Below are 15808 nucleotides of genomic sequence, written 5' to 3'. Positions count from 1 at the left end.
CCTGCCAGGTGATGCTCTGGTACAACACTTGAAATCTGCAAAGATGCTTCTGCTAAAAAGCCTACTGGCTAACTCACATGAAGTCAGCAAGCAGAAGACTCTGAGGAGTGCAAGGATTAGTAGTTACTATTCTTATTTGTGGTGTGGAAAGCTTGAAGGACAAGGTGGGGACCAGTCTGGGTTTATATTGGAAGATGTTTCTGAGGTTGACTGGATTCTGTATTCATACAGCATCTGTGAGGAATTAGATCCCCCTGCTTCAGTCTGCAAGTCCTGTCATAATACTGATGCTACCTTGTGTTTGCATCTTCTCTCTATCTGCTCTGAGATGATTGATCTAGGTGACTGCCAGGTGTCCAGATGTTCCTTTCAACCTAAATATTTCTGTAAACTAAAAAAATGGAGGCAGATAAAGGAGTGTTCAAGAAGCTGAGCAAAACTGCCAGGCAGTTTTTTGTTGATCTGGGTTTATTGATTATGTTTTATTGGCTTGTTTGTCCTTCCACAGCCTGCCAGCGAGGGTTCTACCGCCACTCCCTGGATGCTAAACGCTGCCTGAAGTGTCCCCCCAATAGCTTGTCCAACGAGTCAGGGGCCACATCTTGTCCCTGCAATGCAGGCTTCTACCGAGCGCCTTCGGAGGGCCAGAACATTGCTTGCACCCGTGAGTCGCACACAGAAAGAAAGAACAATATCCAAACAGGCTGGGGGATGAACTTACTGAGAGCACCACCAGAGAGGAACTTGGGGGTACTGGTGGGTGAAGAATTGGGCATGAGCTGGCAGTGTGAGCTTGCAGCCCAGAAAGCCAAGTGTATCTTGGACTGTGTCAAAAGCATATGGCCAGCAGGGCGAGGGAGGGGATTCTCTTCCTCTACTCTGCTCTCATGAGACCTCATATGTAGCCCGGGAGGGCTACATCCCGGTCTGGGGCACCCAGTACAAGACAGACTGGGATCTATTGGATCAGGTCCAGAGGAAGGCCCTAAAAATGATTGTAGGGATGGAACACCTCTCTCATGAGAAAAGGTTGAGACAGTTGGGGTTGTTCAGCCTGAGAAGAGAAAGCTTTGGGGAGATCATCCTGTAGCCTTTCAATACTTAGTGAGGCCTGCAAGAAAGATGAAGAAAAGGTTTTTGTACCGAGGCCTGTAGTGACAGCACAAGGGACAATGGTTTTAAACTGAAAGAGGGTGAATTTAGATGAGACACATAGAAGAAATTTTTTATGAAGAGGGTGATGAGACACTGGAACAGGTTGTGGGCACCCTGTCCCTGGAAGTGTTCAAGGCCAGCTTGGATTGGGCTTGGAGGAACCTGGTCTAGTGAAAGGTGTTCCTGCCTGTGGCAGGAGGGTTGGAACTAGAAGATCTTTAAGATCTCATCCAACCCAAACCATTCTGTGATTCCATGAACAATGATATGGGGAGAAAACAAAAGGTTGGAAAATGGGAATGAGAGATCAGAGAGGGAGAAGCTGGGGTGCAGAGAGGGCTCCATTTGAAGTGCATCAGGAGATGGGAAGCTGTCACAGAACTTTGGGCATTAACAGCTGGATCTAATACTTCCTTCTCTGCTCCCTGTAGGCCCACCCTCGGCTCCCCACAATGTCAGCTTCTCCCTCCTCGGCACCCAGCTGAGTCTGTGGTGGCAGCCGCCCAGTGACCACGGTGGGAGGAAGGACCTGACTTACACAGTCTTCTGCCAGCGCTGCCAGTTCCTGTCCTGTGAGCCCTGTGAGGCTGGTGTGGTGTTCTCCCCCAGTGCCTCTGGTCTCACGAAACCTGCAGTGGACGTGGATGGCCTAGAAGCTTACACCAATTACACATTCACTGTGGAAGCCCATAACGGTGTCTCAGGAATGGGTCCTGCTCCACAGAGAACTGCTCCAGCTGTCTGGGTCTCAGTTGGACATGCAGGTTAGCAGAAGCAGAGAGAATTTCTTCCTGCTCATCACGAAAAGGAAGAGGAATCTCTGTGAATATTTAAGCTTTCTCCATCTTCTCCTTGTGCCTGACACAAATGTTGGTATGGTATGCTAAGGGTTCTAAAGTACCTCTGCCTCCATTAGTCATATTCATTGCAAATCAATGTAGCAATAATCATTATCCACCAAGAGCTATGAATCCACTAAGAACTTAACAGAGATGAGGAGGATGAAGCCCTCCCTGTCACACAGCCTAAGTACTGTTACCTCTGTGACAGGAAGAATGAGGGCTGTGTCATGAAATACTTTGTGTGACTCAGATATTGCAAAACACCAAACACAACTGAAACCCTGGTGTAACTGGAAAATAAAAGGTTTTGAAAGAACGGAGGGATGAAGATATTAAATCTTGACACATTTCTGTAGGTTAGCTTCAATCTGGCTAGTTTGGCTGTCCTGTAAATATTTTCCAGAACACCATGAAATGTGATTATAGAAAGGTGACATCACAGTGCTCAACAGCCCTTGGTGCATTCCCTGGGTTCTAATTTAGTAACAAAATATGACTTTTCTTCCTGATGCTATGTGAGGGCAGCACAACTCTGAGCTACAAAAGCAGAGCTACTTTTGGCTTGCCTCATCACTTCCTGATGAAAATAAAGGACAAGGAGAGAACCAGGCTTAACTCCTCAGTCCTTGCAGACTCTTGAGAATTATCTTTTTATTCATGAACAGCATGCATTTGCAGTCAGCTGAGAGATTTTGAGCATTGAGTTTCACTGTACTCTTATGCAATGCAGATGCATTCATAAATCATTACATAGGGTAGCTGTGCTGCTGCTGTAGGAGCATAAAATCCTAACATTTTTTATTTCAAATTGGACACTTTCAGTGCAGTCCTGGAATAAATGTAATTTCTTGGAACATGGATTTTGTTTTGAGGGCCAAACACAGTTATGCTTCCAGTGTTTGGGCAGAAGAACACTATTCACAGAAAGCAATTAATTACAACCAGAGACCTCCTTTCCCTTACACCACACAAGAAAAAAATGACAGTGGCAATGACAGTGGCAGTTCCAGTTGCATGGTATGACCAGAGCTTCTGGTGGAGAGAGGACATGGTTAGCATTTTGTTTGTATTTCTCCCTCATGTTCTCTGTTCTCTCCCACTGCAGCTCCAGTGACAGTATCCCAGTTTATTCTGACACAGAGAGATGACAGTAGTCTTTCTGTTTCTTGGCTTGCCCCATGGCAACGCAGCCGGACTTCAGTGGAGTATGAGGTCATGTTCTTTGAGAAGGTAAGGCCTGCCTGATTTGCTCTTCCCCCTTTCACCCAAAGGGGTGGAAGTGTCCTCTTGTTCAGCATGCATTTGTTACTTGATCCTGTTTGGTTCCTGCAGGGGGAGGAGGCACGTTACACAGTGAAGCACCTTCTTGAGCCGAATGTCACTCTGCGAGACCTGCAGCCAGACACAGCCTACCTGCTCCGTGTGAGATCCATCACACCACTGGGGCCTGGGCCCTACTCCCCGGAGCAGGAATTTCGCACCCTTCCACCAGGTAAAGGACAAGCACTGTCTCATCTGGGAGAAACTCACTTCCCCAACAGATTGTATATTCTCATGGTACATGGATCTCTTTTTGTGTTCTGCTGGCTGTAAGGCAAGACACCACTCTCCTGAGTTCCTTGTCACCAGAGCTACGCCTGTTGCTTTGTAGAGACAAAAGACATTTTTCTTGTTTCCTTGTCATCTTACAAAATTTGCTTGCACTTTCCCCTTTAGACCTGATCTATCTCAGTTTATTGTGTTGTACTGCCATAATACTTAACCATTTAGTTCTTGAAAGACATTTTAATTTGGCTAATGTTTCTAAGTTTGAGTGCTGGTCAAATGATTACCATATGCCTCCTTCTGTGTGCCAGTTACTAGTGAAAAGGAGAACTCAGAGGACCTCAGCTTTTTTTTTTTTCCAGCTTTATCAGTTCCACTGTATGTAGTCCAGCTCCTGAATGTAGCTCTGCCCAAAGAGATGGTATGTGCCACTGAAAAAAGTTCTTCACCAAAGTACAATGTGTAGAAGGCCAAGATGTCAGGGCCACAAGAAGACCTTTCTCCTGTGTCAAAGAACATCTTATATAGGCCTGACACCCAACCTCCTCTTTCCTCGGGTCACCCAGAAGCTTCCCCTTAATCTACTGTTTTCTCTAATGGAATTTGCTCTCTCTTCATTCCACAGACTCCTGTTGACCCCATGGATAACTTTAGAAAAGTGCTGCATTTGAAAGATTAATTTTATTATAATGAAATAAGGACACGAGGAAGAAAGTTAAGGCATACCTTAATGTAACTAAATATTTAGATTAACAGTGTGAAAGCTGATAAGGAGTTGAGATACCATAACTGGAATATAAAGGTTGGGTCCTTTTAGTCACCAGGAGCTTTTGGTAAAATATTCATGAAGTCACAGTGACAAATGATAACAAAAATTATGTTTGACCAATTAAATAAGGTACTACAGAGGCCCTGTGAAAAATACATAAATTAACATTGAAAATTGTTTTGATTAAGAAAGAATAAAATAGAAAATACTTTCATTAATATTATGCTTTATTTCAAATGAAAGTTAATCACATTATCATGCCAAGACAAAGATATTTTGAATATGAAAGGGATTCAAAAGAAGTGCCAGCAAGGTTTCATTTGAAGGTTCTTGTTTGATAATACTAGAAGCATTTTTAGCTGTTATAGTCTAGAAATATTAGTGTAGGAGGATTTGCAAGAAATGGCAATTTTGTATTTAAATCTGAATTTGATAATTTAGATCCCTTAAATTCCTGCAGAAGTCCTGTATATCTAAATGCTTCTCCATTTTATTAATAAAGATACTATTTCACTTTCCAAATCTTAGCTTTTTGATTTTAACAAAACAAGGACATTAGGTCTGTCACTTGATTTCTGCTTAAGTAAGCTGATGATTTTTAATAATTTTAGTGGGATGAGTCAGAGGAAGAATAACTAGTGTTAATTAGGCTTTATGGATGCTGGCCATTCAACTAGATGTTAGGAAATGCTTCCCCACACAGATCTGTGTATCATTTGTTCCTCGCTTTAAAATATTTTAATTTGTTTTAAAAAAATTATTTGGGCATTTTTTTCTTCCGGATGTTTTTCTAAATTTCTTTTGGAAAAATATTTAAAAATATGTAGATTCTCATTACTTCTCAATTAATGCATTTTAAGTTCTTAATTTTGTTGTTTTTTGTTGTTTTTTTTTTAAATTATGATAAATAAGTTTTAAAATGACCAGCAGAGGTAATATAGCATTTTCTCTGATGAATTCAAATGTACTTTGTAGAAATGCCTAGCTTTAGCTTGAGAACCTAAATGGAAGGAGACAGCCTGTGTTACGTGAACACTCTCTCACAGATATCCAGTCATAGAATGAAACAACCTGATGGCCAGTTTTGAGAAAATAGGAATATGATAGACTGCAAGTTTGTAAGTCAGTACTTATTTTAAGCAGTGAGGGGCTTTTGTTAGGGTAATTAGGCAAGGGTCCAGCCCCAGATACTGATGGGGGGGGAGCGTATAATTAATTTCATAAACAAGAAGAGAATCACTTTAGAGTGTTGAGAAAATCATGTCTTTGCTTTGCCATAGTTTAAATCAGCTACTGAGCAGGAGGAAGGGCCTGATCTGAAAGGATTGTTGGAGAGGAGTGTTGGGGAAGGAACATCTGTTCTTCACTTTTGAAAGTGTCATGGAATTTAAGTAGGAAATCAGACACAGGGATAAATTACTCAGCTGGAAGACCAAGATTGTAGATAAGAGTCAACCAGAGAACCACCAGAAGGTGCTCCATGCACAAGAATAACCGTGTGATAGGACTCCCATCTGGTGGCTCTGCTGCCTGGAAGACAAAGGGCTGTAACTTGCCTAATGCCATTAACTGGTGGAAGCTGGGTGGTATGTTCCAGGCAAATACATATTGGTCTTTGAAGTGATACGGCCTCTCTCTTTGCTTCTGCAGACACTGGAGCTCTGTCTGGTGGAGTCATAGTCTCTATGATCTTTGGAGTTCTCCTATTTATTGGTCTAATTGTGGGATTTTTCATGTTTCAGCGAAAGTAAGTATTGAATTTTGGTATTGAGAAAGGTATAGATGAATGAATAGCTGAGCCATGGGAGCTTGAGAAAGGGAGGCCCAGATTTCTCACAGGATATTGTATAGGTAGAGGTTAGTTAGAGGAGAAAAACACCAGCATGCTGCAGGAAGACGGAAAGGGTCTCAATAAATAATTTCAATTAGCAGGATTGGAAGGATTGATATTGTAAGATAATGTTTGCTGTTGGGAACAGAGGAATATGTTGTGATTTCTCAGTTTTGTTATAATCCAGCAGTGTAATATTGTTATCATGACAGAGGAATAAAAACATTGTTATGGTACAATCATTTCTATAGCTGCTGACCAGTTGAGTGATAATACATGCGTCCAGTAATTTCAAACCATTTTCCATATACCATTACTGTTGGGGTCCTCTACTACCAATTCTACTTTCCTTCTCAATGTCTATAAGGCTGCTGTTGCTTGGTTTTAAGAAGATCAGATATTCTACTGAAAAAGTACAGAAAACACGAAATAAACAGAAATTCATCTGTAACTCAGCACAAAACTCCCTCTATGAAAACAAAGCTCTATTTTTAAATGTTAATGAAGCATCACATTTTATTGCTGGCTGTACTGTTCCAAGTAGAGGCAGTGTCTGGTCTCACTTTGCTCTGTGCTACCCTGAACTCTGTTCCTAACCAACTAGGGCAGGCACCTTGGAAGTCTTGCTTTTTCCCTTTGCTATTTGCTGACCATTTTATTTTCACAACTCTTTTTGATGTTCCAGGAGGGCTCATCGGAGACATGCACGGTCAGATTACAATACTTCGGGCTTTGAGCGAGGTGAGGTTCAAAGGGGTAATAAAACCAGGGGGAAGCCTAGAATGTGTTGGAAGGAATGAAAAGAAACATTAGTTTGAAACCAGATACTGGCATGGCTTTTCTGATGTAATTTGCCTCTTCCCACAGCAGTTCTACTCTTCAGCGTGGGTTTGGTAGATTTTTTTTGCTGCCATTGTCAGAAGCCCATGGATTCACTTCTGCTTTTGTAGTTATGCTTTAAAAATGTTGTCCAAAAAGTTGAAAAGTTAATTTGCTCTTTTGTTTTCCTTTACCATAGAGAAGGTCTGGTTAAAACCCTATGTAGACTTGCAACCATATGATGACCCCAGCAGAGGTGTGCTGGAATTCATGAAGGAACTGGATGTCTCTTGTGTCACTATGGAGAATGTGATTGGAGAGGGTGAGTTACTTATTGCTCTCCCTGTCTTTCAGTTTCCCCACACTGTTTGTTTTGTTGCCTATCTTTGAGTTCATCTGTGACATTTTGCTTCTGGTTGTCTTCAGGGGAGTTTGGGGAGGTCTATCGTGGGTCCCTGCGACTCCCGGGGAAAGAACGTATTGTAGTTGCCATCAAGACTCTGAAGTCAACATATTCAGACTCACAGTGGTGGAACTTTCTGCGTGAAGCAACAATTATGGGGCAGTTCAATCACCCAAACATTGTGCATCTGGAGGGAGTTGTCACCAAAAGTAAGTGTGTGTGAGAGAAATTCCTGGGATGACAGCAGAAGCTGGCACATATCTCAGGCCTTTCTTAGAGAGTTTGTTGTCAGAGAGGCTGTTCTGGAAGAAGACAGGCATTGTCATGTCAGAGAATGAGGGAAGGAGGAGAGGTATGTATTTCCAACAGAGTCCTGAGGCAGTCTTAGGAGGGATCTTCTAGGGCTGGTGAGTAGATGAGAAGTCTGGATAGGGAGGGATGCTGCAGGGATGTGCAATACAAGGAGGAGCACAAGATCATTGGGAGATGTATAAGGAGAAGGGGCAGCCAGCTGTGCCAGTGGAGTGGGGGTGTTAGCTGGGGCTGGACATGGTTCTCTGTGTTGGGGAATATGGAGAGCTTTGAAAGGCATGAGTAAAATTTGAAAAAGGCTGAAACCCTCTTGTCTTCCTCAAGGGAGGCCAATGATGATCATCACTGAATATATGGAAAATGGAGCACTGGATACCTTCCTCCGGGTGAGAAAGTTCAATCTGTAATATGCTTGTGTACTGGCAGAACTTGCACTTGACCTGGATTTAGAGCCCTAAGATAAAACCAGAAGTAAGATACAGACATCCACTTACTTTCTGCTTACTGACATTTGCAGTGTCAGCAGCAGAAGCTTAATGCCATCCAGTTTGTTCAGTGACGAGAGTGGAGTCTTTGGTAGTTGAAATGCAACTGCTTAATGATGACTGGAGACCACCACCAGTCCCTTAGTGAGAACCTGTTGGGGCCTTTGGGCACTGCTTTTTTGCTTGTTCACCACTGCCCACTTTTGTATGTTGATAAGGTCAGTGACTAGAAACCAAGCAGATCGATGTCACTTCTCTCACTTCTTCCATGCAGGAGAATGAGGAAAAATTTAGCCCTGTGCAGCTTGTGAGCATGCTGCAGGGAATAGCTTCTGGCATGACCTACCTTTCAGAACACAATTACGTGCACCGGGATCTGGCTGCTCGCAACATCCTGGTCACACGCAGTCTCCAATGCAAGGTGTCTGACTTCGGTCTCTCCCGAATTTTGGAGAATGATGCAGAAGGAACCTATGAAACCAAGGTAATGCAAACCCAGTCTTTCAGCCTTGTGAATTAACTGTAGGCTCTGAGGCAAACCTGTAGTAAAATTGCAAGTCATGGTGTTGGGGTAGATGGGTCAGAAGGTGGTGCTTTAGTCTCTGGAGTCTACGTTGAGTTTGTTTGCTAAGAAATTCAGAAGGACTGTGGTGTTAAAATGAGAAGCAAAATAAGAGGTCTGATCACTTGGACTCAATTACTAAATCTAGCTTTGAAGATAGCCTCGCTGTGATCAGAGTTTTGGACTAGAGTGATCTCCATGTCTCTTTCAATGAAAGTTCCAGTAATTCTAATGTGTGGTGTCCTTCAAAGCAGGGCTGTGGCTGGTGTCAGGCTCTTACTCCCACAGCAGAGGTTTTGTGTAGCGTTCAACTGAACAGAGGGCTTAAACTCATTTACTTTCCAAGAATATTTCTCTCCTTTTGAGAAATTTCCCTGGGATGGTTACACGTCACTTCATTTGAAGTGGGCTTAATCTCTGAACCACTTTGTAAGGTGAAACACATGAAAACACTGGAGAAGTACAACTCAGTGATATATGCTGGATACACTATGTTTCTGCTGTTTTACAGGGTGGTAAGATTCCTATCCGATGGACAGCCCCAGAGGCCATTGCTCATCGCATTTTCACCTCAGCCAGTGATGTCTGGAGCTTTGGAATCGTCATGTGGGAGGTGCTGTCATTTGGTGACAAACCATATGGGCACATGACCAATCAAGAGGTAACAGACATTGAGTTCAAGACCTGATTTAAAAGATAAACGAGGCATGTGGGAAAAACTTTTGTAGATCTACCTCAGCCTGCAGTCTTGACTTTCTTTTGAGCACATAACTACTGTGTTTCCCTCCCTGCTTAAAATCAATGCAACCAAGTCAAGGGCAATAAGTATTAAGGTGTCAACAGCAAGAAGCCAAATTAAAGAGTGTTTAAATCCATGGCATTTGGAGCCATGGCATTTGGATCTGGGGATACTTTCTATTGGTTTTGTTTCCTCCTTCCTCTGGCTCTGGTGCATTATCTCTGGTCTTATTCTAGGGTCAGCACATGCTGTTAAAATTATTCCTGAGAGTCTGGTTCCCCTTCTCTCACTGTGCCAGGACCATTTGGACCTCACTTCTCATGAACATGTCCTGAGTGGCAAATGGGAGCTAAACTAGTAAGGGACTGAAAACACATGCATATGCCACTTAAGTTTTTGGCATCCCTTAGGTGTTTTGATCCTGTGCTGTGCTGCCCAAACCCTGTGTTTTATGTGTGTAATCTACACCAGGCCCTCCCTGGCTGCACATTGTGAAGTGGTGAATGGCTGCTCCCAGAGGTCTCTGGCTCCTCTTCTGCACTCTCTACTCTTGGCCAAATTTCTCTGTGTCCTCTGTGCAGGTGATGAAAAGCTTAGAGGATGGGTACCGGCTCCCCCCGCCTGTGGATTGCCCATCTATCCTCTATGAACTCATGAAGAGTTGCTGGTCACATGATCGGATGAGGCGGCCTCATTTTCAGGAAATCCGGGCACAGCTGCAGCATTTCATCTCAAGTCCCCAGCTCCTCCGGCCTGTTGCAGACTTTGATCCCAGGTAAGCAGACAGTCACCAGAGGAGGAGGGGTTAACTGGGCACTTCACCTCCCTGTCCCAGGCAAGAGAGGCAGTGAGAGCCATGCAGACTGGAGAGATGCACCTTGAGTGCACCGTGTGCAGAAGATAGTTGTCATCTCTGTCTCCTGGTGACAGAGGGCAGAGCCATTGGCCTGCTGTGACCTCACTATGCAGAGAGCAGATTAGCTGGCTCAGCCCTGGTGGAGGGTGCTTGCTTCCCCTTTGGTTACTGTCTCCTACTGCTGTCCATTTCAGGTGGTTGCCTGCCTAATTAAGGGTTTCTGTGTCTCCAGGGTAACACTCCGTCTCCCCAGCTGCAGTGGATCTGATGGCATCCCCTACCGATCCATCCCCGAGTGGCTAGAATCCATTCGCATGAAGCGCTACATCTCCAACTTCCGCACTGCTGGCCTGGACACCATGGAGTCCATTCTGGAGCTCACTGCTGAGTAAGTGCAGCCAGGCTCCCACAGGGCACCTCAGGCTGTGCTACAAGTTGCTGTGCTCATCCCTGTGCGATCTCAACAGGCACTTAGATTTTGGAAGGCTTCTCTCCTTCCTTCCCCATGCAGTTAAATGGAAGTGGACTGGCTTTTTGACCTAAAAGGGAAGAATCAGCCCAGAACTCAGAGCAGCTCAAACTGTAAGCCAAATTCCCTAATTACTCGTGTCCATGCCTGAGGCTCTTCAGGGGTCTTCAGCTGCTCTGAACTTACATGAGACGCAAACAGCAAGGGAAAAGAATAGATGGCAAACAGATCTCTAACCTGACCATCTCCCCACTCTTGTAGGATAATTTTCTTGCCATGAACTCCATATAGACTAGTGATATCCCCCCCACTCAATCAGCCAGGCACTGTTGTTTCATAGAGTAAGTCTTTCTGGGCTCCTCAGGATTCAGAACACAGCTGTGTTATTTTGTCTGGGATGTTCAGCCAACTCCAACCAGGTAAGTTACATGAAACAAATGAGCAGGTACAGACCTGCCAAAGGGTTGAGACATGGCCCCTATCATAAAGCTTATTTTATCACAAGTCCTGATTTACTGGGAGCACAGGCCTAGCCACGAGGTGGAAGAGGTCAGTTGATTGGGTGGGCAGAAGTAGTCAGGGGAGGGCAGGAATATCCAGAAGTTTCTTCCCTCCAGAGAAAAGGTAGGTGCACTAGGAGGCACTGAGGAAAAAAGCTTTCTCAACTTATGCTTGGTAACTGTTTCTGCCCTTACCCATATCCTTGTCCCTAATGAACAAGAATAGCAATTAATTTTTCCTTTCTTTTCCCATTTCCTTCAGGGACTTGAAACAGATGGGAGTGTCACTTCCAGGCCACCAGAAGAGGATCTTGTGCAGCATCCAAGGCTTTAAGGAATGATCAGTCATTGCATTCTTAAGCTTGAAAAATGCCCATCCTTACCAGATATCACTTGGAATCATTCCTATGGCAATTGCTTCCAAATGAGTGACTGGACAAGCAAAGCAAAACAAGCAGAACTGAAAAAGCTCATGAGGCAACACCACCTGCTCTCATTTCTGTTCCCCCTTGCTTTAGCTCTACAGCAGCCATCAACGTTTCAGAGCACTGGTCTTAGAAAATATTCTGTTTTCTGCAGTCTACTTTGTGCAGCACTAAGTAGGCCCCGTAGTCTTCATACTGGACTTTCAGACCCTCAGTATATCACATGGAATACGAAGTGGGTGGAAAATGGTGGATAATGTTTTAAGATTGGAGATGAGGGTTCAAGATAGACTGGCATACATTCCTTCTCACTTCAGCACCCTTCTATCTTTCTTATTTTGCATCAGGAACAAACTATTCAGTCTTCACAAGGCTGCTGGTAATGCATATATTTTTTAACTCAGCTATTCTTGCCACGAACACCACCCTGTGGTGTACCTCTTTGGAGGAGAAACTGGGAGTAGAAGCACACCCCGCTGTAACTTGTGCGATCACATCACCTTAGTGTGTTGCTGTTTTGCACATGCACACTTCAGTGGGGAGATTTACATCTCTCCAAACTGCTTAATACCTTTTCTTATGCTGTGGACAGAAAACCCTATATGTATCCATTTTTCTCTGCCCCTTTTTAAAAGAGACAATAGTCCTGTTTGGCTGGAATAGGGTATTTGTAACAGAAAAATGTGTAGGTGGTCTGTCTTATTCCTTCTCTGTGGAGGAAATGTTATTATTTATCAGATCTTAAGACAGTTATAGTCTGTAAATAATATTTTGTAAATAAACCTGTGGCAGAGCAGGCTGTGTTGGAATTCTTTGGCTTATTTCAAATGTGAGTAAGACCTTCAGCATATGTAAGTCCCAGCAGGGTCCTTACATCCATCTTCAGTTGTTTCAGACAATGGTCTTTGCCCATTTAACTGCAGATGTGACATGGAAGTGCAATTGCATTAGGATTAAAGGATACCTTTGCAGCTGATCACTTCAGATTTTTTTTCAACCGATTTACAGGCATATCTATCTAACGTCCAAGTCCATTGTTTTACAGATCCTGTGATTATTCCTAAATCATAAATATTAGCAACTACTGTTGTGTTTGATTAAATACATTTCTCCTGCAAACTAGACTGTCCAGGAGTCTTAGGAACATCAGTGAGAATTTTTCATTCTCCCACTGGGGAAGAGTAGCTACCTCAAGATTTATTTTTCAAGTCAAAGTTGGTGAAGTTGAGTGCTACACATTCAGCAATGTGACTTGCTAGAGATAACAGTGATTCCATAACTATATAATGCTCTAAGTTCTTAAGACTGTAAATTAACACTGCTACTTTTGGGAAGGCCTTGCCTAACCATAGATGACAGAAGAGCTGAGAAGCAGAGATCCAAAGAACTGCAACCTGATGCAAGAAAGCTGGTTTCTATTCAACACAGACCGTGGCTACTCAAGTCACTGCAACTATAGCAAGAGAGAGAGCTGAAAAGAAAAGCTCTGAGTTTTTAGTGTATCAGTGTTAGCAATAGATATTTTTAACATGAAGTACGGGTAACCAGTAAAGTTTCTACCTGGCAGACACCCTAGCAGATAAACCCTGATGAGGCTGACACAAGATTATGAGCTTGTGTCACACACATGTAAACTTTGGCCTGGCACTGCAGGCGATAGAGAAGTGGGAGTGCTTATTACATCGGATACTTGTGCTGCCACACAGAGGGACCTTAATAGGAGGCAGAAATGAGAAGAGATTTAGGAAGTTGAAGCAAGGGAAAGGCAGAGCCTCACAACTGGGGAGGAATAGTCTCACGCACCAGTACAAGCTGGGGACTGGAAGGCAGCTTTGCTAGAAAGGAGTTCCTGGTCATTGTGAACAGAAAAAGTTGCACCTGTGCCCTTTAGCAAAAGAAGACAACAGTACCTGGGCTGCATTTCAGCAAAAACATCACCAGTAACTGGAAGGAGACAATTATTCCTCTTTATTTAAGCATTGGTGAGACATCTGAAGTATTGTGTCCAATTTTGGGGTTCCCAATACAAAAAAGAGTATAAACTTAATGGAGCTAGTCCAGTGAAAGACCAGTGTGGTTTTAAAGGGATTAGAGCATCTGACATACAGGGAGAGGTTGAGAGAGGTGGAAGCTGTTCAGCCTCAAGAGGAGAATGTTTGGGTGGCTTTTATCATTGTGTATAAATACCTGACAGGAGTAAAAAAGGAGCCAGACATTCCTCAGTGAAAGAAGCAGCTGTGAGAACACACCAAAATGCAGTACATTCCATTTGAAGGTGAGAAAAACTTACAGTCAGAGTTGTTAACACTGGAACAGATTATCCAGGTCTCATCCTTTAAGGTATTAAAAATCAACCTGCTCTGGTTGACCCTGCTCTAAGCAGGGAGGTCCCCTCCAAGTTCAAGTGTTAGGAGCTGCTGAATCAGCTGGCCTGGTAGAGAAAAGGCTATTCAGTTCCATGTCCTCAGGGTACAGCCAGTAGCAAGCCTGAGCATGTATTCCCAATAGGCACTCCCCCGCAGAAAATCCCCAAGTCTGTAATGTGTGCATGTCTATAAACACACACACTGTACATGACTGGCCGGAGGCAGAGAGCAGAGCAGACATGCAAGCACAGCACAAACAGCCTAATCCTCTTCCCAGCTCTGGCTGATCAGGATGAACCTGTTACAGGGAAACACATACATGTACACGATGGATCCCTCTAGTGCCCGAGATGAGCCATCCAGCAGCTGGCTCCAAGCCCTGAAGCCAGAGCTGCTCTCCTCAGTTGCTGGCTCAGGATACACAAATCCTCAAGGCCTGCAGCCCTGCTGCAGTAGTGGGCGTGCAGACAGGCACACACACACCCTGGAGCTCTTCAGAAGTCAGCCTCAGACATTGGCTCTACCCAGCACCTGGCTCCAGGGCTCCCTGGTCTCCCAGTGTCCTCGCACACAGATGCAAACTCTTCTCTTTCAGCCTGGTCTCCAGGCCCAGGAGTAGCTCCTGGGAGCTTGAGCAGCTCACTCCCACATGCCTTCATAGAATTTAGCCAGACCCACAGCCATGCCACATCCTGGCTCTCAAAATCTCTTACCTTACTCACCAGCTACTCTGACTTGATGTTGCTGGCAATATCACAAGGACATAGGCACCCACACAATATGCATGCACTCAGGTCTGTCCAGTTGCTGGCATTCAGATCCACTTGCACTGAACAGATCGCATGCAGAGAACAACAAAAAGCTACTATGAAGGCAGAACAGATTACACTGATGACACACAGGGCATGACCAGACAAGTGTACTGTGTACGTGCAGCTACCTCCTTCTGTGCCCTCTTCCTGTCAGTTTTTCCCCATGGCACTTCCCATCCTTGATCACTCCCGTTTCCTGTGTTTCATCTCCCCCTTACACATCCCATTTCCCTCAGAGGGGAAACCCCCCTTTAATCCACAAGGTAATCCCTTCCCATTGACTCCACTGGATAGGTCTCCTACCCAAGGCTACACCAAGGCTATGGTGCTCTGACAACTCCGGGAAGAGCAGAATTAGTGCTTCTCTATCCCAGCGTTGTTCTTTCCTGCATTCCTTGGTGTTTGTGGGCACAAGCTTTTAATAACATGGTCTAGAAACAACTTCTCACAGCAATGCTTACAAACTAGCAATAAACTACAGTAAGAAAAATAAATGGATGATTTATTCTCTACTCAATCTGTAGAAAACCTTAAGACATTTACTGGATCAATTTGCAAGGAATCATTAAAGATTTTCCCGAAACTGGCAAGAGATCAAGAGTAGGTTTCAGGTCTCTGAAGTGTATGAACATTAGTGCTTACCACAAAGAGGAGTTTCACCTGCAGTGACTGTCACAGTACTGTAAACATCAAGCACAAACACTTTCACCGAAGCAATAGTTAGGGGTAAAGCAAAGTGTGCACTTTTATTACAACCCACTTCCATCTCGCTGGAATACCCATCTCTGAGTGACATGTAAAGCAGACTACAATATTGCTGTACTGAAGTGCAATCTTGCACTGTTTTAAATGAGAGCTACTCTTCAAGCACAAAAAAATAGAAGTCTGGAGACCAAGAGGTGAAGAGAGAAAAGCCAT

The 15808-nt window shown here is 44.0% G+C and overlaps 1 protein-coding gene across 1 annotated transcript in view; it reads left to right on the top strand.

The window, feature by feature from the left end:
• Positions 1-12508, top strand: part of EPHA1 (EPH receptor A1) — a 32858-nt gene extending 20350 nt beyond the window's left edge. The window contains exons 5-18 of the mRNA XM_039717729.1: positions 509-664; positions 1587-1919; positions 3103-3227; positions 3330-3489; positions 5962-6058; positions 6828-6883; positions 7161-7283; positions 7388-7573; positions 8001-8062; positions 8436-8645; positions 9235-9384; positions 10044-10237; positions 10551-10706; positions 11550-12508. Of these exons, the coding sequence (XP_039573663.1) occupies positions 509-664; positions 1587-1919; positions 3103-3227; positions 3330-3489; positions 5962-6058; positions 6828-6883; positions 7161-7283; positions 7388-7573; positions 8001-8062; positions 8436-8645; positions 9235-9384; positions 10044-10237; positions 10551-10706; positions 11550-11628 (2087 nt within the window). The 3' untranslated portion in view covers positions 11629-12508. The remainder of the gene's footprint in view (positions 1-508; positions 665-1586; positions 1920-3102; positions 3228-3329; positions 3490-5961; positions 6059-6827; positions 6884-7160; positions 7284-7387; positions 7574-8000; positions 8063-8435; positions 8646-9234; positions 9385-10043; positions 10238-10550; positions 10707-11549) is intronic.
• The last annotated feature ends 3300 nt before the right edge of the window (positions 12509-15808 follow it).

The sequence above is a fragment of the Passer montanus genome, unplaced genomic scaffold, assembly GCF_014805655.1.
Source record: "Passer montanus isolate IOZ18808 unplaced genomic scaffold, ASM1480565v1 scaffold39, whole genome shotgun sequence".
In the NCBI taxonomy this organism is placed as follows: Eukaryota; Metazoa; Chordata; class Aves; order Passeriformes; family Passeridae; genus Passer; species Passer montanus.
Note: the sequence above shows the minus strand (reverse complement) of the source record. Positions and strands in the feature narration are given on the sequence as shown.